General features: G+C 43.1%; 1 protein-coding gene across 1 annotated transcript in view; it reads right to left on the bottom strand.

Moving 5' to 3' along the window:
- Positions 1–14,810: 14,810 nt before the first annotated feature.
- The window catches only part of LOC139170021 (catenin alpha-2-like), a 120,793-nt gene continuing 107,954 nt past the window's right edge, over positions 14,811–27,649 (bottom strand). The window contains exon 4 of the mRNA XM_070756722.1: positions 14,811–15,025. Coding sequence (XP_070612823.1) covers positions 14,811–15,025 — 215 coding nt within the window. The remainder of the gene's footprint in view (positions 15,026–27,649) is intronic.

The raw sequence follows: 27,649 nt of genomic DNA, 5'->3' as shown, positions 1-27,649 counted from the left end.
TTTTCCTTTCTCTGGGCACTTGGAGAGGGAATAAACATTTGCCAGTGTCCAGATAAAAGAAACTCTCCCTTCGCTCTGGGCAGCCCAGAGCGAACAGAGCTTTTTCCTTTCTCTGGGCGCTTGGAGAGGGAATAAACATTTGCCAGTGGCCAGAGAAAAGAAACTCTCCCTTCGCTCTGGGCATCCCAGAGTGAACGGAGCTTTTTCCTTTCTCTGGGCACTTGGAGAGGGAATAAACATTTGCCAGTGTCCAGATAAAAGAAACTCTCCCTTCGCTCTGGGCAGCCCAGAGCGAACAGAGCTTTTTCCTTTCTCTGGGCGCTTGGAGAGGGAATAAACATTTGCCAGTGGCCAGAGAAAAGAAACTCTCCCTTCGCTCTGGGCAGCCCAGAGTGAACGGAGCTTTTTCCTTTCTCTGGGCGCTTGGAGAGGGAATAAACATTTGCCAGTGTCCAGAGAAAAGAAACTCTCCCTTTGCTCTGGGCAGCCCAGAGGGAACGGAGCTTTTTCCTTTCTCTGGGCACTTGGAGGGGGAATAAACCATTTCGCTGTAGTGACTCCCTCGCACTGACTTCCATACACCTGGCACGAGGTTGCCTCCCGGAGTGTCTGGGTGCGGAAAGGCAAAAGGGGGCGCTTCGCCCTCGCTGGATCATCTCGGCTTCAGCCAAACAGAGGACCCACCACAGTGAAGGAAAGGTGCTGGCTAACAAAGCGAGTGAGCAAGAGGAGAGGGGAGCCCTTCAGCATGGGAAGGAAGAGGAAGCAGGTAGCAGCAGCAGCCTTTTGGTCAAAGGAGAGAGAGGTTCCCCCCTCTCACCCGCCTGGGTTTCTCTCTCTGGCGCATTGTATGGGTGGCAGCCTCACGCCGACTGTGTGGGAGGCGCATGCTCCTCCTCACCGTCTCAGAGTCCCTCTTTTTTTTTTAAGCCTTAATGTTTTGGATCTTTTTGATTCCCCTCCCTTCACCTTCTTCCTTCGGCAGCGACTGTCCTCCTCCTCTTCTTCCTCCTCCTCCTCCCACCCAAATTCTGAGCTTTTATTTCTTCCCTAATGGGTTTGCACGCATTATTTGCTTTTACATTGATTCCTATGGGAAAAACTGCTTCTACTTACAAACTTTTCTACTTAAGAACCTGGTCATGGAACGAATTAAGTTCGTAAGTAGAGGTACCAGTGTACTGGAAGACTGCTATCCTAGTCCTTCTTTTCATTAAACTAGACATGGCCATTTATGAAAATGTTAGATGAATTAGGCCACTTTGAGGAACCAATGTCTCATCATAGAGACATTTATACAGCCGAGGTGGCACAGTGGGTAGAGTGCAGCACTGCAGGCCACTAAAGCTGACTGTTATATCTGTAGGTCAGTAGTTCAAATCTCATCATCAGCTCAAGGTTGACTCAGCCTTCCATCCTTCCGAGGTGGGTAAAATGAGGACCCAGATTGTGGGGGCAATGTGCTGGCTCTGTTAAAAAGTGCTATTGCTAACATGTTGTAAGCCGCCCTGACTCTAAGGAGAAGGGCGGCATTAAAAAAATCGAATAAATAAATAAATCGTGGTTTTTGAAAACTTTTCAGGGGAAATAAAAGAAGACACTTCTCCACTCGAAACAGAATATCCTACGAAAACAGACTAACAATCCTGGGCCTAGAAAGCTTAAAACTACGGCGCCTAAAACACGATTTGAATACTGCCCACAAGATCATATGCTGCAATGTCCTACTGGTCAATGACTACTTCACCTTCAACCGCAACAATACAAGAGCACGCAACAGATTCAAACTTAATACAAACCACACCAAACTTGACTGTAAAAAATATGATTTCAACAATCGAGTTATCGAAGCGTGAAACTCATTGCCGGACTCAATTGTGTCAACCCCTAACCCCCAACATTTCTCCCTTAGACTCTCCACGATTGACCTCTCCAGGTTTCTAAGAGACCAGTAAGGGGCAACACCTTTCAGCTGTGGCGAGGGGGGCGTTCGCCCAAGTTCGCCTGGTGCGCCAGTTGCGGCCCTATTTGGACCGGGAGTCATTGCTCACAGTCACTCATGCCCTCATCACCTCGAGGCTCAACTACTGTAACACTCTCTACATGGGGCTACCTTTGAAAAGTGTTGTGCAGAATGCAGCTGCGAGAGCAATTATGGGCATTCCCAAATATGTCCATGTTACACCAACACTCCGCAGTTTGCATTGGTTGCCGATCAGTTTCCGGTCACAATTCAAAGTGTTGGTCATCACCTATAAAGCCCTCCATGGCACCGGACCAGAATATCTTCGGGACCGCCTCCTGCCGCACGAATCCCAGTGACCAGTTAGATCCCACAGAGTCGGCCTTCTTCGGGTCCCGTCGACTAAACAATGCCGTCTGGCGGGACCCAGGGGAAGAGCCTTCTCTGTGGGGGCCCCGACCCTCTGGAACCAGCTCCCCCCTGAGATTAGGATTGCCCCCACCCTCCCTGCCTTTCGTAAACTCCTTGAGACCCACCTCTGCCGTCAGGCATGGGGGAACTAAAGCATTTCCCCCTTGCCCATGTTGTTTTGCCATTTGATTGATTGACCGTGTGCCTGTTTTTATATATTTTGGGACTGTTTTATGAATTTATTAATTTTAAATTATAATTAGATTGGTGGGTATTGCATTTGTTATTATGTACTGTTTTTTATTATTGTTGTGAGCCGCCCCGAGTTTGTGGAGAGGGGCGGCATATAAATCCAATAAATCTAAATTTAATCTAAATCTAAATAAGTGCAGTAGTGTGCCTTTCGTCCCCTGTCCAATTGTCTTTCCTTTCTCTCACCTATCATATATATTTTCTTTCTTTCATATATCCTCTCCTCTAAGTTCACTTTACCCTTATATATATTACTACATGTCTATTTTTCTTCCTATGTATTTGTGTATTGGACAAATGAATAAATAAATAAAATAAATAAAATAAATATTACGATGTATGTTTGGGTCACAGTTAGCTGTTGTCTAAAAAGGCACTAAACGTCAACCGAGACTGAGTGGCACCAGGAAAGCGAGCCAAAGGGACAATATGTCACTGTTTGTTCTATCCTCTGACCGGCAGGGATCTCAGTATCCTACTAAAATTGGTGGAATGCTTTCAACATGAACGTCAGAAGCAAAACGAAAGACTTTTAGGGTCAGCCGACTTGCTATTAAACAATGCTGCTACATAATTGATTAAAGATTTCGCTGCAGCACTCTTTCCGGGGGCTGAACGGGATCGCATGGCTTCCCGAGAGACCAATGACATTTAAAAGCATTTTTCTGCAAACCGGGCTCGCTCGCTCATTAGGGGCAAGCAGGAAGGAGATCGTGAACAAGGGGAGTAGGGGCAGAACAACAGAATTATCTCTTATACTTGAAACACCAATGGGAACCAATCGGGAAAGAAGATGTTTAAAACAAGCCTCCAATTGATCCTCGGCTTTTAGGAAAGTCTGCTCAAGATGCATCGGTGGGAATTATTCACTTATCTAAATCAGTTTATTCTTAAGCTATTTGATTCAAGAGGGAAGACGAAAAGAAGAGGAGGAGGAGAGGAGAGAAGAGAAAGAAATAATGGAATGGAATGGAATGGAGGAGAGGAGAGGAGAGAAGAGAAGAGAAGAGAAAATAGAAGAGAAGAGAAAGCAATAATAGAATGGAGGAGAGAACAGAAGAGAAGAGAGAGGAGAAGAGAAGAGAAGAGAAGAGAAGAGAAGAGAAGAGAAGAGAAGAGAAGAATCATAGAGGAGAAGAGAAGAGAAGAATCATAGAGGAGAGGAGAAGAATCATAGAGGAGAGGAGAAGACAAGACAAGAGAAGACAAGAGAAGACAAGAGAAGACAAGAGAAGACAAGAGAAGAGAAGAGAAGAGAAGAGAGAGGAGAAGAGAAGAGAAGAATCATAGAGGAGAGGAGAGGAGAAGAGAAGACAAGACAAGACAAGAGAAGACAAGAGAAGACAAGAGAAGACAAGAGAAGACAAGAGAGAGGAGAAGAGAAGAGAAGAATCATAGAGGAGAAGAGAAGAGAAGAGAAGAATCATAGAGGAGAGGAGAGGAATCATAGAAGAGAGGAGAGGAATCATAGAAGAGAAGAGAAGAGAAGAATCATAGAGGAGAGGAGAGGAGAAGAGAAGAATCATAGAGGATAGGATAGGATAGGATAGGATAGGATAGGAGAGGAGAGGAGAGGAGAGGAGAGGAGAGGAGAGGAGAGGAGAGGAGAGGAGAGGAGAGGAGAGGAGAGGATAGGATAGGATAGGATAGGAGAGGAGAGGAGAGGAGAGGAGAGGAGAGGATAGGATAGGATAGGATAGGATAGGAGAGGAGAGGAGAGGAGAGGAGAGGAGAGGATAGGATAGGATAGGATAGGATAGGATAGGAGAGGATAGGATAGGATAGGATAGGAGAGGAGAGGAGAGGATAGGATAGGATAGGATAGGATAGGAGAGGAGAGGAGAGGATAGGAGAGGATAGGATAGGATAGGATAGGATAGGAGAGGATAGGATAGGATAGGATAGGATAGGATAGGAGAGGAGAGGAGAGGAGAGGAGAGGAGAGGATAGGATAGGATAGGATAGGATAGGATAGGAGAGGATAGGATAGGATAGGAGAGGAGAGGAGAGGAGAGGAGAAGAGAAGAATCATAGAGGATAGGATAGGATAGGATAGGATAGGAGAGGAGAGGAGAGGAGAAGAGAAGAATCATAGAGGATAGGATAGGATAGGATAGGAGAGGAGAGGAGAGGAGAGGAGAGGAGAAGAGAAGAGAAGAGAAGAGAAGAGGTTGGAAGGGACTTTGGAGGTCTTCTAGTCCAACCCTCAATTAAAGCAGGAAACCCTACAAGACTTTTGACAAATGGTTATCCAACATCTTCTTTAAAACTTCCAGTGTTGGAGCATTCACAAATTCTGGAGGCAAGGCAGAGTGCTGCACGAGGACTGGATTGGACTGGATTAAAACTATGTGGCCTCAAGCAAGAGCCTTATCTGGATAGAAGACAAGCAACATCCTATGTTAATACTACAGTTTTAATGCCAGGTTTTACATACTGTCGGTCCATTTAATCTACAATCAACTATCTATAATGGACAGCCACTTCTATTTACCGTGCTAGAAATTAACTTCTGTTAGATTTTGTATTATCCTGTTATTTATACTATTGTATTTTTTGTTAGTTGAATCATAAAAATGCAATAGTATAAATAGCTTTTCTGCCTGGAAAAGCAATTTACTATTAAACAACGGGGTATAAATTTAGAAATAAAATGTTTATTGGAGTACGAAGAGTAAGAAATAAATGATTGCCCATAACATCTGGTAGAAGAGATCGGGAAATTGTTATAGTAAAGAATTGTGGAAAGAAGGAGGGGGGAAAGCTCTCCAAAGTCAAACACAACCCTGATGCAACCTTCATTAAAATCAAGTTTCACAGCCCCCTGACTTGTAAGGTTCTGGGTCAGGACTCAGGGGTGTTGTGGTTAGCTCTGGCCCTGCTCCTGCCCCAAGGACTGTGGATGTGGGGGAGACATCCACATGCTGCAGGCCTGTTTTGCCCCCGGTGGAATCTGCTGTTGAAGGCTCTTCTGACCAAGAAGACATGAGTGACAGGGAGGAGGAGAGTGGGGCAGACAGCTCAGAAGGAGATCAATTATCTAGCTCCTCCTTGGATTCGGAACAAGAGTTAATTATACAGCCACACATGCGGAGAGCGATGCATAGGCAACAACAACTGAGAGATTATTATCAAAGAAAATGAGGCCACCTGTGGTTGGGTGGGGCTGTGGTCATTAGTGAGGCTGCTATAAATAGCAGCCTGTGGGTTTGGCAATTGTGGAGGATTATCTGATCGTTGTGTTTCGTGCCTGCTTTGCTGACTTTGACCTTTTGTGTGCTGATTTTTCCCCGCTTTGAAACTAAACCAGAGCAAAGTGTGTGTCACTTTGTAAAAGAAGGACTGTGAATTGCCTCACAGCTGCAAGCTAAGAATCACAGAACTGATAAGGAACTTGTACCAATTGCCAGTTTGTTTGGAGACCAGTGCTCTTTGCTATACAGAAAGAGGGCTTGGTTTAAGTGAATTTTCCTTATAAAGAACATTGTTTTGAATTTTCAAACGTGTGTGTGTCTGAAATTTGTACCTGTGAATTTTTGGGAGGAGTCTACCAGAGAGCCCGACAGAACAAGGGGTAGGCAAAGTTGGCTCTTTTATGACTTGTGGACTTCAACTCCCAGAATTCCTGAGCCAATCATGCTAGCTCAGGAATTCTGGGAGTTGAAGTCCACATGTCATAGAAGAGCCAACTTTTCCTACCCCTGTTCTGGGTCGGAAGCAGTTTGATACAATGCCTTTGCCATTTGTAGCCCATTATTAAATTTAAGGCCTTGGAAGGGCTCTCAGTTCAACAATACTGTTGCAAGACACAAATAAATGATGACCGGTAACGAATGGTTAACGACTCACATGACGAGAGTTCAGCACATAAAATAAAGAAAATGCAGAGAAACCATAGAAACTGGGATCAAATTTGAGCATCTCGTCTCGTCTTTACTGTCAAACACACACTGTTCAAATATTGGCAGGGAAAATAGGTGCCTGGCTCTACAATGCACACAGCTGTATAGGGGTCGTGATTTCTGACAGTCTCAAAATGGGTGAACAGTGCAGTCAGGCGGTAGGGGAAGCAAGTAGGATGCTTGGCTGCATAGCTAGAGGTATAACAAGCAGGAAGAGGGAGATTGTGATCCCACTGTATAGAGTGCTGGTGAGACCACATTTGGAATCCTGTGTTCAGTTCTGGAGACTTCACCTACAAAAAGATATGGACAAAATTGACCAGGTCCAAAGACGGGCTACAAGAATGGTGGAAGGTCTTAAGCATAAAACGTATCAGGAAAGACTTCATGAACTCCATCTGAATAGTCTGGAGGACAGAAGGAAAAGGGGGGACATGATCGAAACATTTACATACGTCAAAGGGTTAAATAAGGTCCAGGAGGGAAGTGTTTTTAATAGGAAAGTGAACACAAGAACAAGGGGACACAATCTGAAGTTAGTTGGGGGAAAGATCAAAAGCAACGTGAGAAAATATTATTTGACTGAAAGAGTAGTAGATCCTTGGAACAAACTTCCAGCAGACGTGGTAGACAAATCCTCAGTAACTGAATTTAAACATACCTGGGATAAACATATATCCATTGTAAGATAAAATACAGGAAATAGTATGAGGGCAGACTAGATGGATCATGAGGTCTTTTTCTGCCGTCAGTCTTCTATGTTTCTATGTTTTGTTACACATTTATTTATCCGTTTTTTTTATTTACCTTTTCTGGCAGGGCCACAAGGCAAAGCAAACACACACAACCTCACCCAATAAAATCCCTTTGCTGCTTTGTAATTCCTCGGGTGGGGTGGGCTTTTGTTTTGTCCCCTTCTTCGATGACTCATGAAGCGATTCCTGTTCCCAGCTGTCACTGTTACGGTATCAAACCCCTGGCGTTTGTATGGGTTTCCCTTTCTTCCTGTGACCAAGTCCATAGCTTGTGTCCGCCACAAGAGGGCGATCATGTACAGCTCCCTATCCAAAATAAAAGCCATGCTTGCTTTGACGATGAGCGCCTGCTGCAACTACGGTTGCGTTTCATTTTGATGTACGGCAGGGATGGCCTGCTACCGGAACGGTAAGGTGTTTCGTTTCGATAGCAAATTTTGGGATGCGTGCACAGCTGCACGCCCCCTTCTGGACATGCGCAGCAAGCAAAATCCCATGTGAAGACACTCGCGTGAGTGAGATTTCAGTGATTTCCGCCCATCTTTTGCTTCTGTGATTGCGCGGAACAAAAATATGACCGGGAATTGCTAATTGCTAATCTGTCCGTCCATCAACCTGGGGGAGGAATTATTGTCCCCCTCGGAGAGGGTCCGCAACTTGGGCGTCCTCCTCGATCCACAGCTCACATTAGAGAAACATCTTTCAGCTGTGGCGAGGGGGGGTTGCACAGGTTCACCTGGTGCACCAGTTGCGACCCTATTTGGACAGGGAGTCACTGCTCACAGTCACTCATGCCCTCATCACCTCGAGGCTCGACTACTGTAACGCTCTCTACATGGGGCTACCTTTGAAAAGTGTTCGGAAACTTCAGATCGTGCAGAATGCAGCTGCGAGGGCAATCATGGGCTTTCCCAAAAATGCCCATGTTACACCAACACTCCGCAGTCTGCATTGGTTGCCGATCAGTTTCCGGTCACAATTCAAAGTGTTGGTTATGACCTATAAAGCCCTTCATGGCATCGGACCAGAATATCTCAGGGACCGCCTTCTGCTGCACGAATCCCAGCGACCGATTAGGTCCCATAGAGTCGGCCTTCTCCGGGTCCCGTCAACTAAACAATGTTGGTTGGCGGGCCCCAGGGGAAGAGCCTTCTCTGTGGCGGCCCCGACTCTCTGGAACCAGCTCCCCTCAGAGATTAGAACTGCCCCTAACATCCTTGCCTTTCATAAACTCCTCAAAACCCGCCTTTGTCGTCAGGCATGGGGGAACTGAGTTATTTCCCCCGGGCCTATATAATTTATGTATGGTATGTTTGTATGTATGTCTGTTTAATAATGGGTTTTTTAAAAAATATTTTAAATTGTAAATTATTAGATTTGCCATGAATTGTTTTATTGTGTTGTGAGCCGCCCTGAGTCTACGGAGAGGGGTGGCATACAAATCGAATGAATGAATGAATGAATGAATGAATGAATGAATGAATGAATGAATGAATGAATGAATGAATAAACAAACAAACAATTGTCCTTGTGCAAGATTTCGTTTGCTGTACATGCGCAGAAGCATTATCTCATGCCGATGAGTGTGCGTGAACCCGCAGCAGCATCGGAGGACAGTTGCACCAAAGACAGCAGGCCTTCGCTGATGTACGGATTAGTCCTCGACTTACAACCGTTCATTTAGGGGCTGTTCAAAGTTACAACGGCACAGAACAAAGTGACTTAGGGCCATTTCTCACACTTACGACCTTGCCCATGGGATCATAAGAACATAAGAACCTAAGAAGAGCCCTGCTGAATCAGGCCAAAGCCCTTCGAGTCCAGCATTCTGTGTCCCGCAGTGGCCCACCAATTGTCCATGGGGATCTTGAGCAGAAAGAGAAGGCAAGACCCTCCCTTTCCCTTGACCCCCAACAAATGGGACTCAAGGGAACCCTGCCTGCCTCAACAAACATAGAGGCGGCACATGGACATCCGTTTCAATCACCACCGATACACTTGGCATCCATGAATTTGTCTAACCAAAATTCAGATGCTTGGCAACTAGTTCATACTTATTGTTCTGGTCTGGCTGGCTACTCCAAAAATACGATCTCTACAGGCTTGTAATTTTCAAAATAACACTTCCTTATTTACTTTCTTCCACATTGGAATTCGTCAGCATATATCTCCGGCATTCAAAAATGCCTTCCAAACTCTCAGGCAACTACAGAGTCATAAATTCTCTCTAAATGAACAGACCGTCAACTTCAAACATCTCCTTATCTCTGGGTCAGGTTCACGCTACTTAAAAACAGTTTTATCATGCAATATAATGACTCACTTCTCGTAAAAGCAACCACCTTGTATTTTTTCACTTTGCAGAAAAGCATCCGTCTTTTCCGGTGAATTCCGGATGTGAGGTAATTAATTAATTTACACACTCAGAATAGCATATTCAAAACCGCTTTCCCCCAAGTTCATCCCTTCTTTTCTCTGACCTTCTAAATCTGGCACTTAACCAAGGACTGTCCTCTACTCCACCATTATCTGAAGAAGTACCACTATACATGCTATCTTCTGATGGAATTTCTAATAAGTTCTCATCACCACTATCCTCCTGCACATCTCTTAAATCAGCTATAACCCGCTACTGCAATGGGGGCCAGTTTTAAGCACCCCCCAAACTGGATCCAGGCCCCGGGCCTTGGGTTTGACTACACCCATGCTGTGGAACACATTAGCAATTTTTATTTTCTTGCTTAGAAACATAGAAACATAGAAGACTGACGGCAGAAAAAGATCTCATGATCCATCTAGTCTGCCCTTATACTATTTCCTGTATTTTATCTTACAATGGATATATGTTTATCCCAGGCATGTTTAAATTCAGTTGCTGTGGATTTACCAACCACGTCTGCTGGAAGTTTGTTCCAAGGATCTACTACTCTTTCAGTGAAATAATATTTTCTCACGTTGCTTTTGATCTTTCCCCCAACTAACTTCAGATTGTGTCCCCTTGTTCTTGTGTTCACTTTCCTATTAAAAACACTTCCCTCCTGAACCTTATTTAACCCTTTAACATATTTAAATGTTTCTATCACGCCCCCCCCCCCTTTCCCTTCTGTCCTCCAGACTAGACAGATTGAGTTCATGAAGTCTTTCCTGATACGTTTTATGCTTAAGACCTTCCACCATTCTTGTAGCCCGTCTTTGGACCCGTTCAATTTTGTCAATATCTTTTTGTAGGTGAACACAATATTCCAAATGTGGTCTCACCAGCGCTCTATATAATGGGATCACAATCTCCCTCTTCCTGCTTGTTATACCTCTAGCTATGCAGCCAAGCATCCTACTTGCTTTTCCTACTGCCCAACCACACTGCTCACCCATTTTGAGACTGTCAGAAATCACTACCCCTAAATCCTTCTCTTCTGAAGCTATAACCCGCTACTGCCCTGGGGGCCAGTTTTAAGCACCCCCCAAACCGGATCCAGGCCCCGGGCCTTGAGTTTGACTGCACCCATGCTATGGAACACATTAGCAATTTTTATTTTCTTGCTTCTTAAAAATTCAACTCACATGCGGAGCTTAATGTGGCTAATCCATACCCGATAAGCCAGAGATTGTTTTTTATACCTATAGCATCCAAAAAAAAAAAAAAAAAGCCCTCCTCTCGGAGATTAAGAAGGATTCAGAAACCAAATATTAAACAGTACTTTAGAACACTCTAAAGAAAAAAATGAGAGAGAAAGCACAATTCTTTAAAAGTGTTGCATCTTTGTTTGGGTTCACACAAAAGCCTCCAAAAGGACACAGCGTGTTGTGTTTGGGCCTGGGCCAGCCGTTGCTCTCACAGATGGGAGAGACACGGCACAAAGTGAATGCAAAAGCCTGGCTGACAGCCAGGAAGATGTGGCAGACAGCCAGGAGGACGTGGCAGACAGCCAGGAGGACGAGGCCACTGGTACGCAGGATTCAGCAGACAGCCCAGGGGATTTGGCATGCAGTCCCTCAGACAGTCTTTCGTCCCTTGGTTCTTCTGCAGATCATTATATTGATCTGCGTAGCCGAAGAGCTATGCAAAGAAGGGATCGATTGAAGGAGTATTACAAGTCATCATCGTAGCACCTGGGCTGGGTGTGGTTCTTATACTGAGGGCTGGGTGTGGTTCCCTTAATGAGGGCTAAAGGGATAAAAGGGAACAAAGGCACAAGGCAAACTGTGGCTGTTTATCTGTGTTATTTTGTGGTTCCTGCTCCGAAGTTTCTGTTCCGTGCCGTTGGAGTTTTCAACCCAGCTTTTTCAGACAAGTGGGAGGTGAAACCTCTGGGACTTGCTGTTTGCTCCAAAGATTCAAAAGGACTCCTGAAACGTCTTTGCTCATTCCAGGTTGTCTTTGTTTGTTTTCTCCTGTGTTTTTGTATGCAGCTGAAGTAAGCCTTGCACTATCATTGTTTTCGGACACTAAGGACTGTTTTGAGTAACCCTTTTTTGTTTATTTAATACAAGTTTGCTGATTAGCAGAGCACATGTGTGTTTGATTTCTTTTCCTTGGACTGTTACGCATTGCCTGAGCCAGTCAGGCAGAACACAGAGGCTTCAAAAAGTTACAACACTTGAGCCCGTGTGCATTTTGAAGCAGCTCTTCCCAATTATTTTGGAAGTATGCACATCCCCAATATAAAATAAAAGCTTTTACTATGCTGACTAACTAGCACATTGTACAATTTCGTATCAGAGGCTCTAAACGCAAAGAGAGACTCGTAAAAAGGAAAACGGTAAAAAAAAAAACGGGTATATAAAAATAAACAAAACAGCATTAAAATAATAGGGATGGAGAAGTTACAACGCTAAGCAAGTAAGGGATAAAAAATAATGCTAGCATGGGCAATAACTACAAATTTAGAAATGCACTTATTGCAACAGAAAACCAAAAACACTGACCTTTTAAAATGCTCATCTGTTAGAATGCCATTAAAATGCTATACTAGAAATCTGTAAACTCTCAATAATTTTTGTGGCAGACCATTGAGATGTTATTAAAAAAAAGAGTAAAAATCCAATAAAAGACAGCAGCTTCCATTGTCCTAGACGTTATATATTTTGGATAAGTTGCTAATCCGGTGGGTTTTTTTAACCTTAGCAATTTTAAGACGTATGGATTTCCAACTCTCTGAATTGCCCAGCCACATTTACAAACTCAGATCTAATCAACAGTTTCAGAAAAGAAAGTTATATTTTCTTTCTTCAATCAAACTATAGCATTTATACCTTGAAAATGTAACAGTGTGGGCTACGTGCTTTGTCAGGAAATTTTTTAAAAGCCATCAAAATAGAATCATAGGGCTTGAAAGGACCTTGTAGGTGGTAATAGTAATAATAATAATAATAATAATAATAATAATAATAATAATAATAACAACAACAACAACAACAACAACAATAAAAACAACAACAACAACAATAACAATAACAATAACAATAATACAGTGGTACCCCTACTTAAGAACGCCTTTACTTAAGAGCTTTTCTAGATAAGAACCGGAGCCCGGAAAAAATTCCCAGGAAATTTGAGAGCAGCACGAAGGCCTGGTCAGTTTCCTGTCATTCCCCTTTTAATCCCAGCCATCTGGGCTGCCAGAGGAGCCTTTCGGTGGCGCTTAAGGAGGCTTTGGCGGTCCAGAGCGAACGAAGCATTTTCCTTTCTCTGGGCGCTTGGAGAGGGAATAAACCTCTGCCAGTGCCCAGAGAAAAGAAACGCTCCCTTCGCTCTGGGGAGCCGAGGAGTCACCACAGCGAAGGAAAGGCGCCAGCTACAAGGTGAGCAAGCAGAGGAGAGGGCAGCCCTTCAGCATGGGAAGGAAGAGGAAGCAGGTAGCAGCAGCAGCCAGTGTACGGGGTGCAGCCTCGCGGTGGGTCTATTGGAGGCCCATGCTCCTCCTCGCCACCTCAGAGTCCCTCTTTTTTTTGAAGCCTTAAAGTTTTGGATTTTCTTGATTCCCCTCACCTTCTTCCTCCTCCTCTTCTTCCTCCTCCTCCTCCCACCTAAATTCCGAGCTTTTATTTCTTTCCTAATGGGCTTGCACGCCTTATTTGCTTTTACATTGATTCCTATGGGAAAAATTGCTTCTACTTAAGAACATTTCTACTTAAGAACCTGGTCACGGAACAAATTAATTTCTTAAGTAGAGGTACCACTGTAGTAATAACAACAACAACAACAACAACAACAACAACAACAACAACAACAACAAAAGAGTTGGAAGGGACCTTGGAGGTCTTCTAGTCCAACTTCCTGCTTGGGCAGGAAACCCAACACTACTTCAGACAGATGGTTATCCACTGATCCATTGTTCTAACTGTGAGGAAATTTCTCCTTAGTTCTAAGTTGCTTCTCTCCTTGATTAGTTTCCACCCATTGCTTATAGGGCTTCTAGTCCAACCAAAAATACGTACACATTGTCACTGTTTCCTCCCAGGAGATTCCTAGAGAGGCCCCACGGAGGCTTCTCCAAGCCTTTTCTGGCCCTGTTTCCTCCCAGGAGATTCCTAGAAGGGCCCCGCAGAGGCTTCTCCCCGCCTTTTCCGGCCCTGTTTCCTCCCAGGGGATTCCTAGAGAGGCCCCGCGGAGGCTTCTCTCTGCCTTTTCCAGTTACAGTTTCGGAGGCTCATGTTTGTAAGTGGAAAATGGTTCTTGAGAAGAGGCAAAAAAATCTTGAACACCCGGTTCTTATCTAGAAAACTTTGTAAGTAGAGGCGTTCTTAGGTAGAGGTACCACTGTACCACCTCTAAGTGCCTTAAAATGCCTTTTTCCAAAACGTTTAGCTAACGCCTTTTCTAGATTTTAAAGCCTATACATTTAAAGCTGAAGGCCTCAACCAACAAGATATGAAAGATGGAGATACTGTAATATGAAAGAAAGTTCTAAAACTGCAACAAAATAATACAATGCAGATTATACAATTAGTTTAGGGATTTTATGGCACCTGTGGTTTATAAACAGCTTTAATAACGAGTATTTCAAAACATAGTTCACAGTTTTAAGAAGATCTGTACTGATTTTAATAACCAATCCTATTGGTAGAGAGTGAATTAATTTAAATAATTAGTAAGCACCGCCCCCTAGTCGCCCCCAGGAGCTCAGTTTTAAAAACGAAGGCAATGTAAGAACCACAAATTTTATTGAATATAAACAACAAATAACTTCAACAACCCAAATACTCCGGCGACCTGGCTAACAAACCATGCCGGGTGGGTTTGGACTCTCCTTCCAGTGCATTGGGAAGACCATTCAGGTTCTTCTCCACTGCATTTGGAAGGAGAGTCCAACATGGGATATACCAAAGATCAAATCCCTTGGGTGGGAAAAGGCTGTGCCAAGGTCGTTGGAGTGGAACACACTCGCTGCAAGACACGTCTGCCAAATTACCCAGGTAATTCAAAGTACGTTCCATGCGTTAATGAGATATTTTCTTGATGTTTTATGGAGCATCCCACATAGTACTGTACGTCCATTTTCTCTCCTGCAACCCACCCAGATGCCCTCAAGACATGGGAAGACGCGAATCGTTGAAGGGGGGGAGGGGTCTTACAATTTTCAGGTGAGATAAAAGCCTCATGACATCTGCCATATCTGCCAAGATGAGCAAGCGAGTGACAGCCGAAAGCAGAGCCCGAGCAGCCCGGACCATCGTGCCCCGTTTGACGGAGGAACAAGGATCGTCAGCAAATTCCGAGGAAGCGATTCTCATGGTTTCACCTAGGAGACGGTTAAAAAGAAGCAGAGGAAAGCCAGGGGTTAGAAAGATTGTCTTAACAAGCAGCCTGGAACTCCTCTTTCACAGCAAATTAGAGTGTGTGCTATATTTTATGGGGTTACAAAATAAAATGCAACTGAAGCTTAAAATGGATTGGGACGGAATGGAACAGAACAGGATTTTAAAAAATGGAACGGAACAGAATCTTTATTGAGAATAGACTGGAATGGAATGGAAATAAAATGGAATGGAATGGAGAATAAAGAAGAATAGGATAGAACTGGACAAAATACTAAAGATGTGAGTCAACAGGAACAAATACGTTGCACGGTTTATGAATTATACTTTTGTCGAGTCAACGTAAAGCTTGTGTTTGCCAGCTTAAAAGTCATACTGTCCTGATGGATCCAATTCATTTTGCAATCATCTACTACTGACTGAGAACATTTTGCGGCGAGGATTTTTCAAGGTCCTTCCTAAACTTCATTCTATAATTCTCTGAGTTAAACGACTCGCTGCTTTGCATTCCTAATCATGTCCCTTGGATGTGTTCAGTTGCTCTCTAAAGGGCAACTGTCTACAATCAACGGAGGATTCTGATTTTCCCATTTGTGTGAAGACATTTATATATCGTGGGACGTGAAAGGAACCATGGATAAAGGTTCATCTCCATGGAAATTGCTCCTGTGGAGTCCCTGCGAATTTTACTCCGCTAGTCAACGCCGGCTCTAACGGGCGTTGCTCATCTCCGTTTCAAGGCTATTGAGCCAGCACTCCAATGTCCAAAGACGTTTTTGTAATCCTGAGACTAGCTTGAGATCAAGGAGCACGGTTACCTTTCTGCCAAAGTGGTACCTATTTATCTACTTGCATTTACATGCTTTCGAACTGCTAGGCTGGCAAGAGCTGGGGCGAGGACCGGAGTTCACCCTTTCACATGATATCGGGGTCTCAAACTTCGGCTTTCCAGCCAACAAGCGCAACATCTTTTTTCTGAATAAAAGGGTTTTTTTTTAATAGAAACATAGAAGATTGACGGCAGAAAAAGACCTCATGGTCCATCTCATCTGCCCTTATACTATTTCCTGTATTTTATCTTAGGATGCATCTATGTTTATCCCAGGCATGTTTAAATTCAGTTCCTGTGGATTTACCAACCACGTCTGCTGGAAGTTTGTTCCAAGCATCTACTACTCTTTCAGTCAAATAATATTTTCTCATGTTGCTTCTGATCTTTCCCCCAACTCACCTCTGATTGTGCCCCCTTGTCCTTGTGTTCACTTTCCTATTAAAAACACTTCCCTGCTGGACATTATTTAACCCTTTAGCATACTTAAATGTTTCAATCATGTCCCCCCTTTTCCTTCTGTCCTCCAGACTCTACAGATTGAGTTCATTAAGTCCTTCCTGATACGTTTTATCCTTAAGACCTTCCACCATTCTTGTAGCCCGTCTTTGGACCCTTTCCATTTTATCCATATCTTTTTGTAGGTGAGGTCTCCAGAACTGAACACAGTATTCCAAATGTGGTCTCACCAGTGCTCTATATAGCGGGATCATAATCTCCCTCTTCCTGCTTGTTATACCTCTAGCTATGCAACCAAGCATCCTACTTGCTTTTCCTACTGCCCGACCACACTGCTCACCCATTTTGAGACTGTCAGAAATCACTACCCCTAAATCCTTCTCTTATGAAGATTTTGTTTTTCTCCACTTTTAAACAGTGCGATATCATACAGAGTCTACGGAGAGGGGCGGCATACAAATCTAACAAATAAATAAATAAATAAATAAATAAATAAATAAATAAATAAATAAATAAATAAAATAAACCTTCAATCTTCAATGCAATACGATGAATTTACATTTATATTCGGTATTTATCATCTGACAATATGTTGCCTCCTTTAACTTTTATCACCTGGGAAGCTTTCATATAAACTTTTTTCAATATCGTCATACAAACTTACAATGCTATTTGCTGTTACATCTCAACTATTTGCTCTCACTTATCTATTAATTTTCATTACATTCAGGCCCAAGTGATTAGCTCAACATCTTAAACACTGAGCCACTGCAATGCCTCCAGCATCAAACTCCCTCCCCACCCCAAAAAAAGCCTCAAAGTCAAACCAATACTTTGGTTTCTTTAGATTCATGATGATAAACCTATGGCATGGGTACCACAAGTGGCAAATGCAGCCCTATCAGAAGACAACCAAGGCGTTGCGCTATGCCAGCTGCAGTGTGCATGTATGTGCTAGCCAGCTCATTTTTAGTCTTGGAAGTTTCCTTTAAGCCCCGGAGTGAAAAAAAACCTGTCCAATGGGCAAACCGGAAGTTCTGAAAAATGGACATCCAGTTTCCCTGAAGCCTCCGGAAAACGAAACGGTCTTCCCCAAGGCCAAAGGTCCTCTGGCTAGCACATGCTCTGTGTTATGGTCTCTGTAAAAGTATCTGCTGTGAACTTGCTATAATGAAGCTAATTCTCTGTAATTGAATGAAGAGGAATACAGTGATACCTCATCTTACGAACTTAACTGGTTCCGGGACAAGGTTCGTAAGGTGAAAAGTTTGTAAGACGAAACAATGATTCCCAAAGGAATCAATGGAAAAGCGATTAATGCGTGCAAGCCCAAAAACTCACCCCTTTTACCAGCCAAAGCGCCCGTTTTTGCACTGCTGGGAATCCCCTGAGGCTCCCCTCCATGGGAAACCCCACCTCCAGATTTCCGTGTTTTTGCGATGCTGCAATTTCGCTGAGGCTCCCCTCGCTGGGAAACCCCACCTCCAGACTTCCGTTGCCAGTGAAGCGCCTGTTTTTGTGCTGCTGGGATTCCCCTGCAGCATTGCAAAAACAAGGAGGTCTGGAGGTGGGGTTTCTCATGAAGGGGAGCCTCAGGGGATTCTCAGCAGTGCAAAAACGGCTGCTTCACTGGCAACGGAAGCCCAGAGGTAGAGTTTCACAGTGAGGGAAGCCTTCGGCTGGCAATGGAAGTCTGGAGGCGGGGCATCCTAAAAGTGGTGGCTTGGGTTCATAAGGTGAAAATAGTTCGGAAGAAGAGGCAAAAAAATCTTAAACCCCGGGTTCATATCTCAAAAAGTTTGTATGACGAGGGGTTCGTAAGACGAGGTATCACTGTACTCGGGTATTGTAAATATTTGTTATTATGATTAAAAAGAAATTATTTAATTCAGCTAAAATCACTCAACTGTGTGAGCTTCTGGTTTATTTTTGGACGGAGAAAAAAAATCTCCAGTAGAGGAAGATCCAATAAGGACAATGAGAATGATTAATGAATGGAACCATTTGCCTCCTGGAGTTGCAAGTGCTCCATCAATGGAGGCTTTGAAGAAAACATTATCACCTCGAGGTTTGACTACTGAAATGCTCTCTATGTGGGGCTACCTTTGAAAAGCGTTCGGAAACTTCAAATGGTGCAAAATGCAGCCGCGCGAGCTGTCATGGACTTGCCCAGACACGGGCATATCTCTCCAACACTCCGTGGTCTGCACTAGCTGCCAATTGGTTTCCAGGCTCAATTCAGAGTGTTGGTTATGACCTATAAAGCCCTACATGGCATGGGACCAAAATACCTCCAAGACCGCCTTCTGCCACATGAATGCCAGCAACCGGTCAGGTCCCACAGAGTCCGCCTCCTCCAGGTTCCGATAGCTAGACAATGTCGCTTGGCGGGGCCTAGGGAAAAGCCTTCTCTGTGGGGGGCCCGGCCCACTTGAATCAGCTCCCTCCAGAGATTTGTACTGCCCCGATCCTCCTTGCCTTCCATAAGAATCTGAAGACTCATTTATACTGCCATGCCTGGGGTCATTAGATCTTTGCCCCCTGGCCAATGAATGTGTTGAGAGAATGTTGAGTGAATGGAATTATTGGTTTTTAGGCTTTTGGGGGGTTTTAAGATTATTAATTCATTCATTGGATTTAAGATTTGTATACTGTATATTATATGTTGTGAGATGCCCCGAGTCCTCAGAGAGGGGCAGCATAGAAATCCAATCAATCAATCAATCAATCAATCAATCAATCAATCAATCATTGAATAAATAAATAAATAGAAGACTGGACATCCCTTTATCTGTAATGATATAATTAGTGATGGGCGAACCCAACGGTGTTCGGGTTCGGCAAGTTCGGACGAACTTTATGCAAAATTTGGCCGAACACGAACTGAACCCGAACTCGAACCCATACTGAATTTTGCAGTGTTCAGTATGCTGAATACAAACCCAAAATTTTTTGAAACTTCTGGCAAAGTTCGGGGTTGCGTTTGGCTTTCGGAGCTTTGACGTCACCGGCAGGTTGCTAAGGACGCCAAGGTGATCACTTCCGAATTGTGCGGGTTCGGTTCGACCATCACTAGGTATAATGACGAGAAGTTCTCCAAGGATTCTACATTTAATGACATGTGAATTTAAAAACGGCACAGTTTGAAACACAGCCCAAAGTTCCTTATTAATTATGGTCTGGATAAATGGACTCTCCCCCTCCCCCGCACCCTCTCATGACGTTAACAATCCCACTCTTCATCCTCAAAGCGTGACATGTCCATAATGTGGGAACACGAACACCGATGTACGAACAATCACAACTCAAGAAGCGCAATCAATACATTTTTGTGTTGTATTGTAACAGCTGTCATTAAGCTTGAATGAGATGCCTATCTATCAAAGTAAATGCTTTGTTTTCCAATGCGGCTCAGCCTTTTTTCATCAACACTTCCTTTTTATTTTGCAGAAAACTGCCCGACGTCAATACACTAGACAACAGCCCCTAATGAATTGCTTTTCTGGTGGGTATTTCAGCATCTATGAGTGTCAACAAACTCAAGCTCAACCCAGACAAGACAGAGTGGCTGTGGGTCTTGCCTCCCAAGGACAATTCCATCTATTCCATCCATTACCCTGGGGGGAGAATCACTGGCCCCCTCAGAGAAGGTCCGCAACTTGGGCGTCCTCTTCGACCCACAGCTCACATTAGAGAAACATCTTTCAGCTGTGGCGAGGGGGGCGTTTGCCCAGGTTCGCCTTGTGCACCAGTTGCGACCCTACTTGGACCAGGAGTCACTGCTCACAGTCACTCATGCCCTCATCACCTCGAGGTTTGACTACTGTAACGCTCTCTACATGGGGCTACCTTTGAAAAGTGTTCGGAAACTTCAGATCGTGCAGAATGCAGCTGCGAGAGCAATCATGGGATTCCCTAAATATGCCCATGTTACACCAACACTCCGCAGTCTGCATTGGTTGCCGATCAGTTTCCGGTCACAATTCAAAGTGTTGGTTATGACCTATAAAGCCCTTCATGGCACCGGACCAGATTATCTCAGGGACCACCTTCTGCTGCACAAATCCCAGCGACCAGTTAGGTCCCACAGAGTGGATCTTCTCCGGGTCCCGTCAACTACAGAATGTTGCTTGGCGGGATCCAGGGGAAGAGCCTTCTCTGTGGCGGCCCCGGCCCTCTGGAACCAACTCCCCCCAAAGATTAGAATTGCCCCCACCCTCCTTGCCTTTTGTAAGCTGCTTAAAACCCACCTCTGCCATCAGACATGGGGGAATTGAGACCCTCTTTCCCCTAGGCCTTTACAATTCTATGCATGGTATGTATGTATGGGTGGTTGGGTTTTTTATATTAATGGGCTTTTAATTATTTCTAACATCAAACTACTATTGTACACTGCTTTATTGTTGCTGTTAGCCGCCCCGCGTCTCCGGAGAGGGGCGGCATACAAATCCAATAAATAAATAAATAAATCTAGCAATAGCAATAGCCCTTAGACTTATATACCGCTTCTTTTAGTGCTTTTGCAGCCCCCTCCAAAGCAGTTTACACAATCGTGCATATTGCTCCCAACAATCTGGGTCCTCATTTTATCCACCTCGGAAGGATGGAAGGCTGAGTCAACCTTGAGCCGGTGGTGAGATTTGAACTGCTGAAATACAACTAGTCGTTAGCTGAAGCAGTCTGCAGTGCTGCACTCTAACCACTGCGCCACCCCGTCTCTTTTGTGTTTTTGTGAGTGTGTTTTCTTTTGTTGTCTCTTTTGTGTGTATGTGTGTGTGTTTTGTTTTTTTTAAGAATACGTAAAACTTACTTCTGCTTTACAGCAGGGGTCCCCAACCATCTGGACCTCAGGGGTGTAGTTTGAGTTTATATTTATTTTATTTATTTTTATTTATTTATTTATTTTGTCCAATACACAATGAGGGTTTTAGTGGGTATATATCTATATACACATAATAAAATACATGATGAGGGTTATAGAGGAGATACTCATAGTAAAATATATCTAAGAAAGAATAGAAAAGAAGATATAGGAATAGAACATATCAATCAAAGAATAGAAGAAGAGATATAGAAATAGAAGAAAGGTATAGGAGATATAGGAGAGCAATAGGACAGGGGACGGAAGGCACTCTAGTGCACTTGTACTCGCCCCTTACTGACCTCTTAGGAATCTGGAAAGGTCAACCGTGGATAATCTAAGGGTAAAGTGTTGGGGGTTTGGGGGTGACACTATGGAGTCCGGTAATGAATTACACGCTTCGACAACTCGGTTACTGAAGTCATATTTTTTACAGTCAAGTTTGGAGCGGTTAATATTAAGTTTAAATCTGTTGTGTGCTCTTGTGTTGTTGTGGTTGAAGCTGAAGTAGTCGTTGACAGGCAGGACGTTGCAGCATATGATCCTGTGGGCAATACTTAGATCTTGTTTAAGGCGTCTTAATTCTAAACTTTCTAGGCCCAGGATTGAAAGTCTAGTCTCATAGGGTCTTCTGTTTCGAGTGGAGGAGTGAAGGGCTCTTCTGGTGAAGTATCTTTGGACATTTTCAAGGGTGTTAATGTCCGAGATGGGATATGGGTTCCAAACAGATGAGCTGTATTCGAGGATGGGTCTGGCGAAAGTTTTGTAAGCTCTGGTAAGTAGTGTGAGATTGCCAGAGCAGAATCAGGGTTTTTTATCCTGGTTCGGTGCAATATAAACAAATGGAAATATTTTTTCTACCGACCATCAAAACCACAGACCACGAGTTGGTGAACATTGCCTTAAATGTTCGGATCGGAGACTTTCAAAGGGGGAAGAGATCCACCCTTTCCTATCAGGTATAATTGCTCCAAAAGGGTGCCAACACTTTATATTTAATGAAGCCTGAGGTACACCAACTTCTTTAAATAACAGTGATTAGCAATTCTTCTGACAGTGATTCACACTCCCACTCCAACTTTCTAAAATTCTAGGCAGCATCATTAACTGCCTTTAAATAGCTTCCCTCTGTTTGTCTCAAGTGACTCTTAATGCTATGTCTATTTTTTTTTTATAAAGGGGGGGAGGCAAAAGTATTACCACAGCTTCCTGTCTCACAGAGTGGGCCTTCTCCAAGTCCCGTCAACTAAACAATGTCGGTTGGCGGGCCCCAGGGGAAGAGCCTTCTCTGTGGCGGCCCCGACTCTCTGGAACCAATTCCCCCCGGAGATTAGAATTGCCCCCACCCTCCTTGCCTTTCGTAAACTCCTCAAAACCCACCTTTAACGTCAGGCATGGGGGAACTGAGATATCTCCCCAGGGCCTATACAGTTTATGTATGGTATGTTTGTACGTATGTCTGCTTAACATTGGGGTTTTTAAAATATTTTAAATTGTAAATTATTAGATTTGTTATGAACTGTTTTATTCTGTTGTGAGCTGCCCCGAGTCTACGGAGAGGGGCGGCATACAAATCTAATAAATAAATAAATGAATAGATGATAGATAGATAGATAGATAGATAGATAGATAGATAGATAGATAGGTAGATAGATGATAGATAGATGATAAATAGATAGATAGATAGATAGATAGATAGATAGATAGATAGATAGATAGATAGATAGATAGATAGATAGATAGATAGATGATAGGTAGGTAGGTAGGTAGGTAGGTAGATAGATGATAGATAGATGATAAATAGATAGATAGATGGATAGATAGATAGATAGATAGATGATAGATAGATAGATAGATAGATAGATAGATAGATAGATAGATAGATAGATAGATAGATAGATAGATAGATGATAGATGGATAGATGATAAATAGATGATAGATAGATAGATGATAAATAGATGATAGATAGATAGATAGATGATAAATAGATGATAGATAGATAGATAGATAGATAGGTAGGTAGGTAGGTAGGTAGGTAGGTAGATAGGTAGGTAGGTAGATAGATGATAGATAGATAGATGATAAATAGATAGATAGATAGATAGATAGATAGATAGATAGATAGATAGATGATAGGTAGGTAGGTAGATAGATAGACGATAGATAGATGATAAATAGATAGATAGATAGATAGATAGATGATAGATAGATAGATAGATAGATAGATAGATAGATAGATAGATAGATAGATAGATAGATGATAGATGGATAGATGATAGATAGATGATAGATAGATAGATAGATAGATAGATAGATAGATAGATAGATAGATAGATAGATAGATAGATGATAGATAGATGATAGACAGATAGATAGATAGATAGATAGATAGATAGATGATAAATAGAAGATAGATAGATAGATAGATAGATAGATAGATAGATAGATAGATAGATAGATAGATAGATAGATAGATGATAAATAGATGATAGATAGATAGATAGATAGATAGATAGATAGATAGATAGATAGATAGATAGATAGATAGATAGATAGATAGATAGATAGATAGATGATAAATAGATGATAGATAGATAGATATGAATAGATAGATAGATAAATAGATAAATAGATAAATAGATAAATAGAAAAATAAATAGCCCGTAAACCTACTGTTGTGTATATTTTAAAAGCTCATTATGACTGACTAGCTTCAGAGTGACAGAAACATCAATGTCACTTAAAGACTGTACAGCATCAAGATTTTCCTAAGGCTATTAAAGCGGCTTTGGAACCAATCACCCACAGCCTCGCATAAGACACGGGCCATTAAGTATATAGATTAAACGTATAGATTTTAAATTGTTGTAAACTAGTGCCATTCCCTAGAGAGCTGGAAGAAGGAGGAGGAACTGTTTAAAACCTTTCTGCAGCTATCAAAACTCGCATGCAGCACCTAGTGAATGTCACCTTGCAATAAAAAAATATTTTTTTTAAAGAGGAAAAAAATTATGTTTGTGTCACGTGGCAAAATTTTGATCACCGTGCAAATGTATCCCTTTGGTTCTGTATAACAGTGTTTCCCAACCTTGGCAATTTGAAGATATCTGGACTTCAACTCCCAGAATTCCCCAGCCAGAATTCGCTGGCTGGGGAATTCTGGGAGTTGATGTCCAAATATCTTCAAGTTGCCAAGGTTGGGAAACCCTGCTGTATAAGATAATTGTATGGTGATGATAAGGTAAGATAGGTCAGCAATAAATGATGGACAAAGGATGCTCCAGAAGGAATAGAATGGAATGGAATGGAATAGAATTAGAATGGAATGGAATAGAAATAGAATGGAATAGAAATAGAATAGAATAGAATAGAAATAGAATAGAATAGAAATAGAATAGAAATAGAATAGAAATAGAATAGAAATAGAATAGAATAGAAGTAGAATAGAAATAGAATAGAAATAGAATAGAATAGAATAGAATAGAAATAGAATAGAAATAGAATAGAAATAGAATAGAATAGAAATAGAATAGAAATAGAATAGAAATAGAATAGAATAGAAATAGAATGGAAATAGAATAGAAATAGAATAGAAATAGAATAGAATAGAATAGAAATAGAATAGAATAGAAATAGAATAGAATAGTAATAGAATAGAAATAGAATAGAAATAGAATAGAATAGAATAGAAATAGAATAGAATAGAACAGAACACTATCACCTTTGTAGCTCTCTCTGCTCCTCCCCTATGTCTGGTCTCTTTTTTCACTCCCACACATGCAGTACTTTATAAATGCCTCATGTTTAATCAAATGAATTTAATTTAATTAACAAATGAAGTTTTGGGACTGAAGAACGAAGAACAGCAAGGAGTAAGATGAGGATTTTTTTTTTAATGTTGATGGGTAACAAATGGCTGCCATTTAAGCCAGGCATCTCAGCATGAAGAGCCAAAAGTTAAGGGGAAAAAAGCGCAAGATTAAACAAGCTGAAAACCCACAAAGGCTGCTTATAATGGAGACGTCGTTATAACCCGTGAGGAAGGCTAGGTTCTCCCTCGACAGAGATATGAGGTAAGCAATCTCATTCCTTCAGACCTGGAATGTAATAATTGACTCCTTAGTAAGCATACCTGAGTGACAGTTTTAGTACAGATATGAGAAATTTTAGAAGGAAGCTGCAACACCCAGCCTCTGCAATCAATACATCAATGCCATTTCTAACTGAATCTGTGATGATCCAGGGTCAAAATAAGATGAATACTGGGTAAACTAAAAGAGTTAGCTATTTTTCCCCAATGCAATACTATTGAGAAGGGTGAACATTTGCATTATGCTTAGATGGGGAAAAGTACAGTAATACCTCGTCTTACGAACTTAATTGGTTCCCGGGGGAGGTTCGTAAGGCGAAAAGTTTGTAAGATGAAACATTGTTTTCCATAGGAAACAATGTAAAATGAATTAATGCTTGCAAGAAAAAAAAACGCCGCTGCCCGGCTGTCACCTTTTGAAACAGCCGGGCGCTTCTCAGCGTTCTCCCAATGCCGAACCCGGAAGTTTGGCAAAAGTTCCAGTTCGGGTGGCCGCCGAGAAGCCCCGCCGCCCGACTGTCACCTTTTGAAACAGCCGGGGGCTTCTTGGCGTCCTCCTGAATGCCGACCCCAAACTTTTGCCGAACTTCCAGGTTTGGCGTTCGGGAGGCCGCCAAGAAGCCCCGCAGCCCGGCTGTCGCCTTTTGAAACAGCTGGGGGACTTCTCAGCGTTTGTCCCGAACGCCGAACCCAGAAGTTCGGCAAAACTTCAGGGTCGGCGTTCGGGTTCAGAAGGACGCTGAGAAGCCCCCCGCCCGGCTGCTAGTTTTTCAAAAGAGCCGTGGAACTGTCAGGCTGGTCGGGAGGCTGGAAAGGAATTTGGGAATCCCAATAAGGAATTTCATGGGTGGAGCTTTGACATCATAAAGACGTCCTTCCTGGCCAGCCGAAACGTGGACTCGGGGTTTGGCGTTCGGGCGGCGGGTTCATAAGACGGAAAAAGTTGGAAGAAGAGGCAAAAAATTTCCGAACCCTGGGTTCATATCTCGGATTGTTCGTATGGCGAGGGGTTCGTATCACGAGGTACCACTGTAGGTTGGTACCATATTTTGGGGGGGAGGAAAATGGGAAAAAGAATCAGCTTACCAGGTATTCATTTGGCTAGCATCCTTAGCCAGTGAGGGCTTTAAAAAAAACTTTATTCACAGGGAGTAACAATAAAAGAGTTTGCAAGCCAGAAAGAGCTGGGAACATCATTAGCACCTAGAAAGAAACGTTTGGAGCAAGTAGAGCAATGGAAAAAACCCTGCAAAGACTTAGGGTTTGGAAAACATTCTTTGCAAGGAAACACAGTAGCAATAAGCAAAGGTGGCCCTGAGCCTTAGAAAGAACAGTTTGTCCTCAGATCTCCTTTGTCATTGTGGAACTGATCCTGCCTTTACAAAAGAGTCTGAAATTGTCTTCATCCTGGAGAAACACGCAATGTTCTTCCTGTCTTTGTAGCGAGGTGATTGTGAGAGAAAGACAACTTTGCACTGAGCAGCCGGAGATCTATTGAAGCGAGGGGTTCAAAGAATTTTAATGAAAACATCAGAGCAGGAGGGGGAAAAACCTTAAGGAAGCACAGGAGGTATAACAGATGGGGGCATGTTATGCAATTCCTGGAGGAAATTCATAGCAAAATGGTATTGGATGTGGCGTGGAATGCTAAAACCGTTGCCAAATAGATGTACAGTGATACCTTGTCTTACGAACTTAATTGGTTCCAGGACGAGGTCCTTAAGGTGAAAAGTTTGTAAGACGAAACAATGTTTCCCATAGGAATCAATGGAAAAGCGATTAATGCGTGCAAGCACAAAATTCACCCCATTTGCCAGCCGAAGCACCCTTTTTGCAATGCTGGGATTCCCCTGAGGCTCCCCTCCATGGGAAACCCCACCTCCGTACTTCCATGTTTTCGCGATGCTGCAGGGGAATGCCAGCATCGCAAAAATGAGCGCTTTGCTGACAATGGAAGTCTGGAGGTGGGGTTTCCCAGCGAACGGGGCATCAGTGAAATCGCAGCATCGCAAAAACACCGAAGTCCTCAAAACCGCACCTCCGGACGTCTGTGTTTTTGCGATGCTGCGATTTCACTGAGGCTCCCCTCGCTGGGAAACACCACCTCCGGACTTCCGTTGCCAGCGAAGCACCCATTTTTGCGCTACTGGGATTGCCCTGCAGGGATTCCCCTGCAGCATCACAAAAACACAGAAGTCCGGAGGTGGGGTTTCCCATGGAGAGGAGCCTCAGGGGAATCCCAGCAGCGCAAAAAGGGGTGCTTCACTGGCAACGGAAGTCCAGAGGCGGGGCATCCCAGCGGTGGTGAAAATAGTTTGTAAGAAGAGGCAAAAAAATCTTAAACCCCGGGGTTGTATCTCAAAAAGTT

This window comes from Erythrolamprus reginae, chromosome 7, assembly GCF_031021105.1.
Source record: "Erythrolamprus reginae isolate rEryReg1 chromosome 7, rEryReg1.hap1, whole genome shotgun sequence".
Lineage (NCBI taxonomy): Eukaryota > Metazoa > Chordata > Lepidosauria > Squamata > Dipsadidae > Erythrolamprus > Erythrolamprus reginae.
This window is presented reverse-complemented; position numbering and strand designations above follow the sequence as displayed.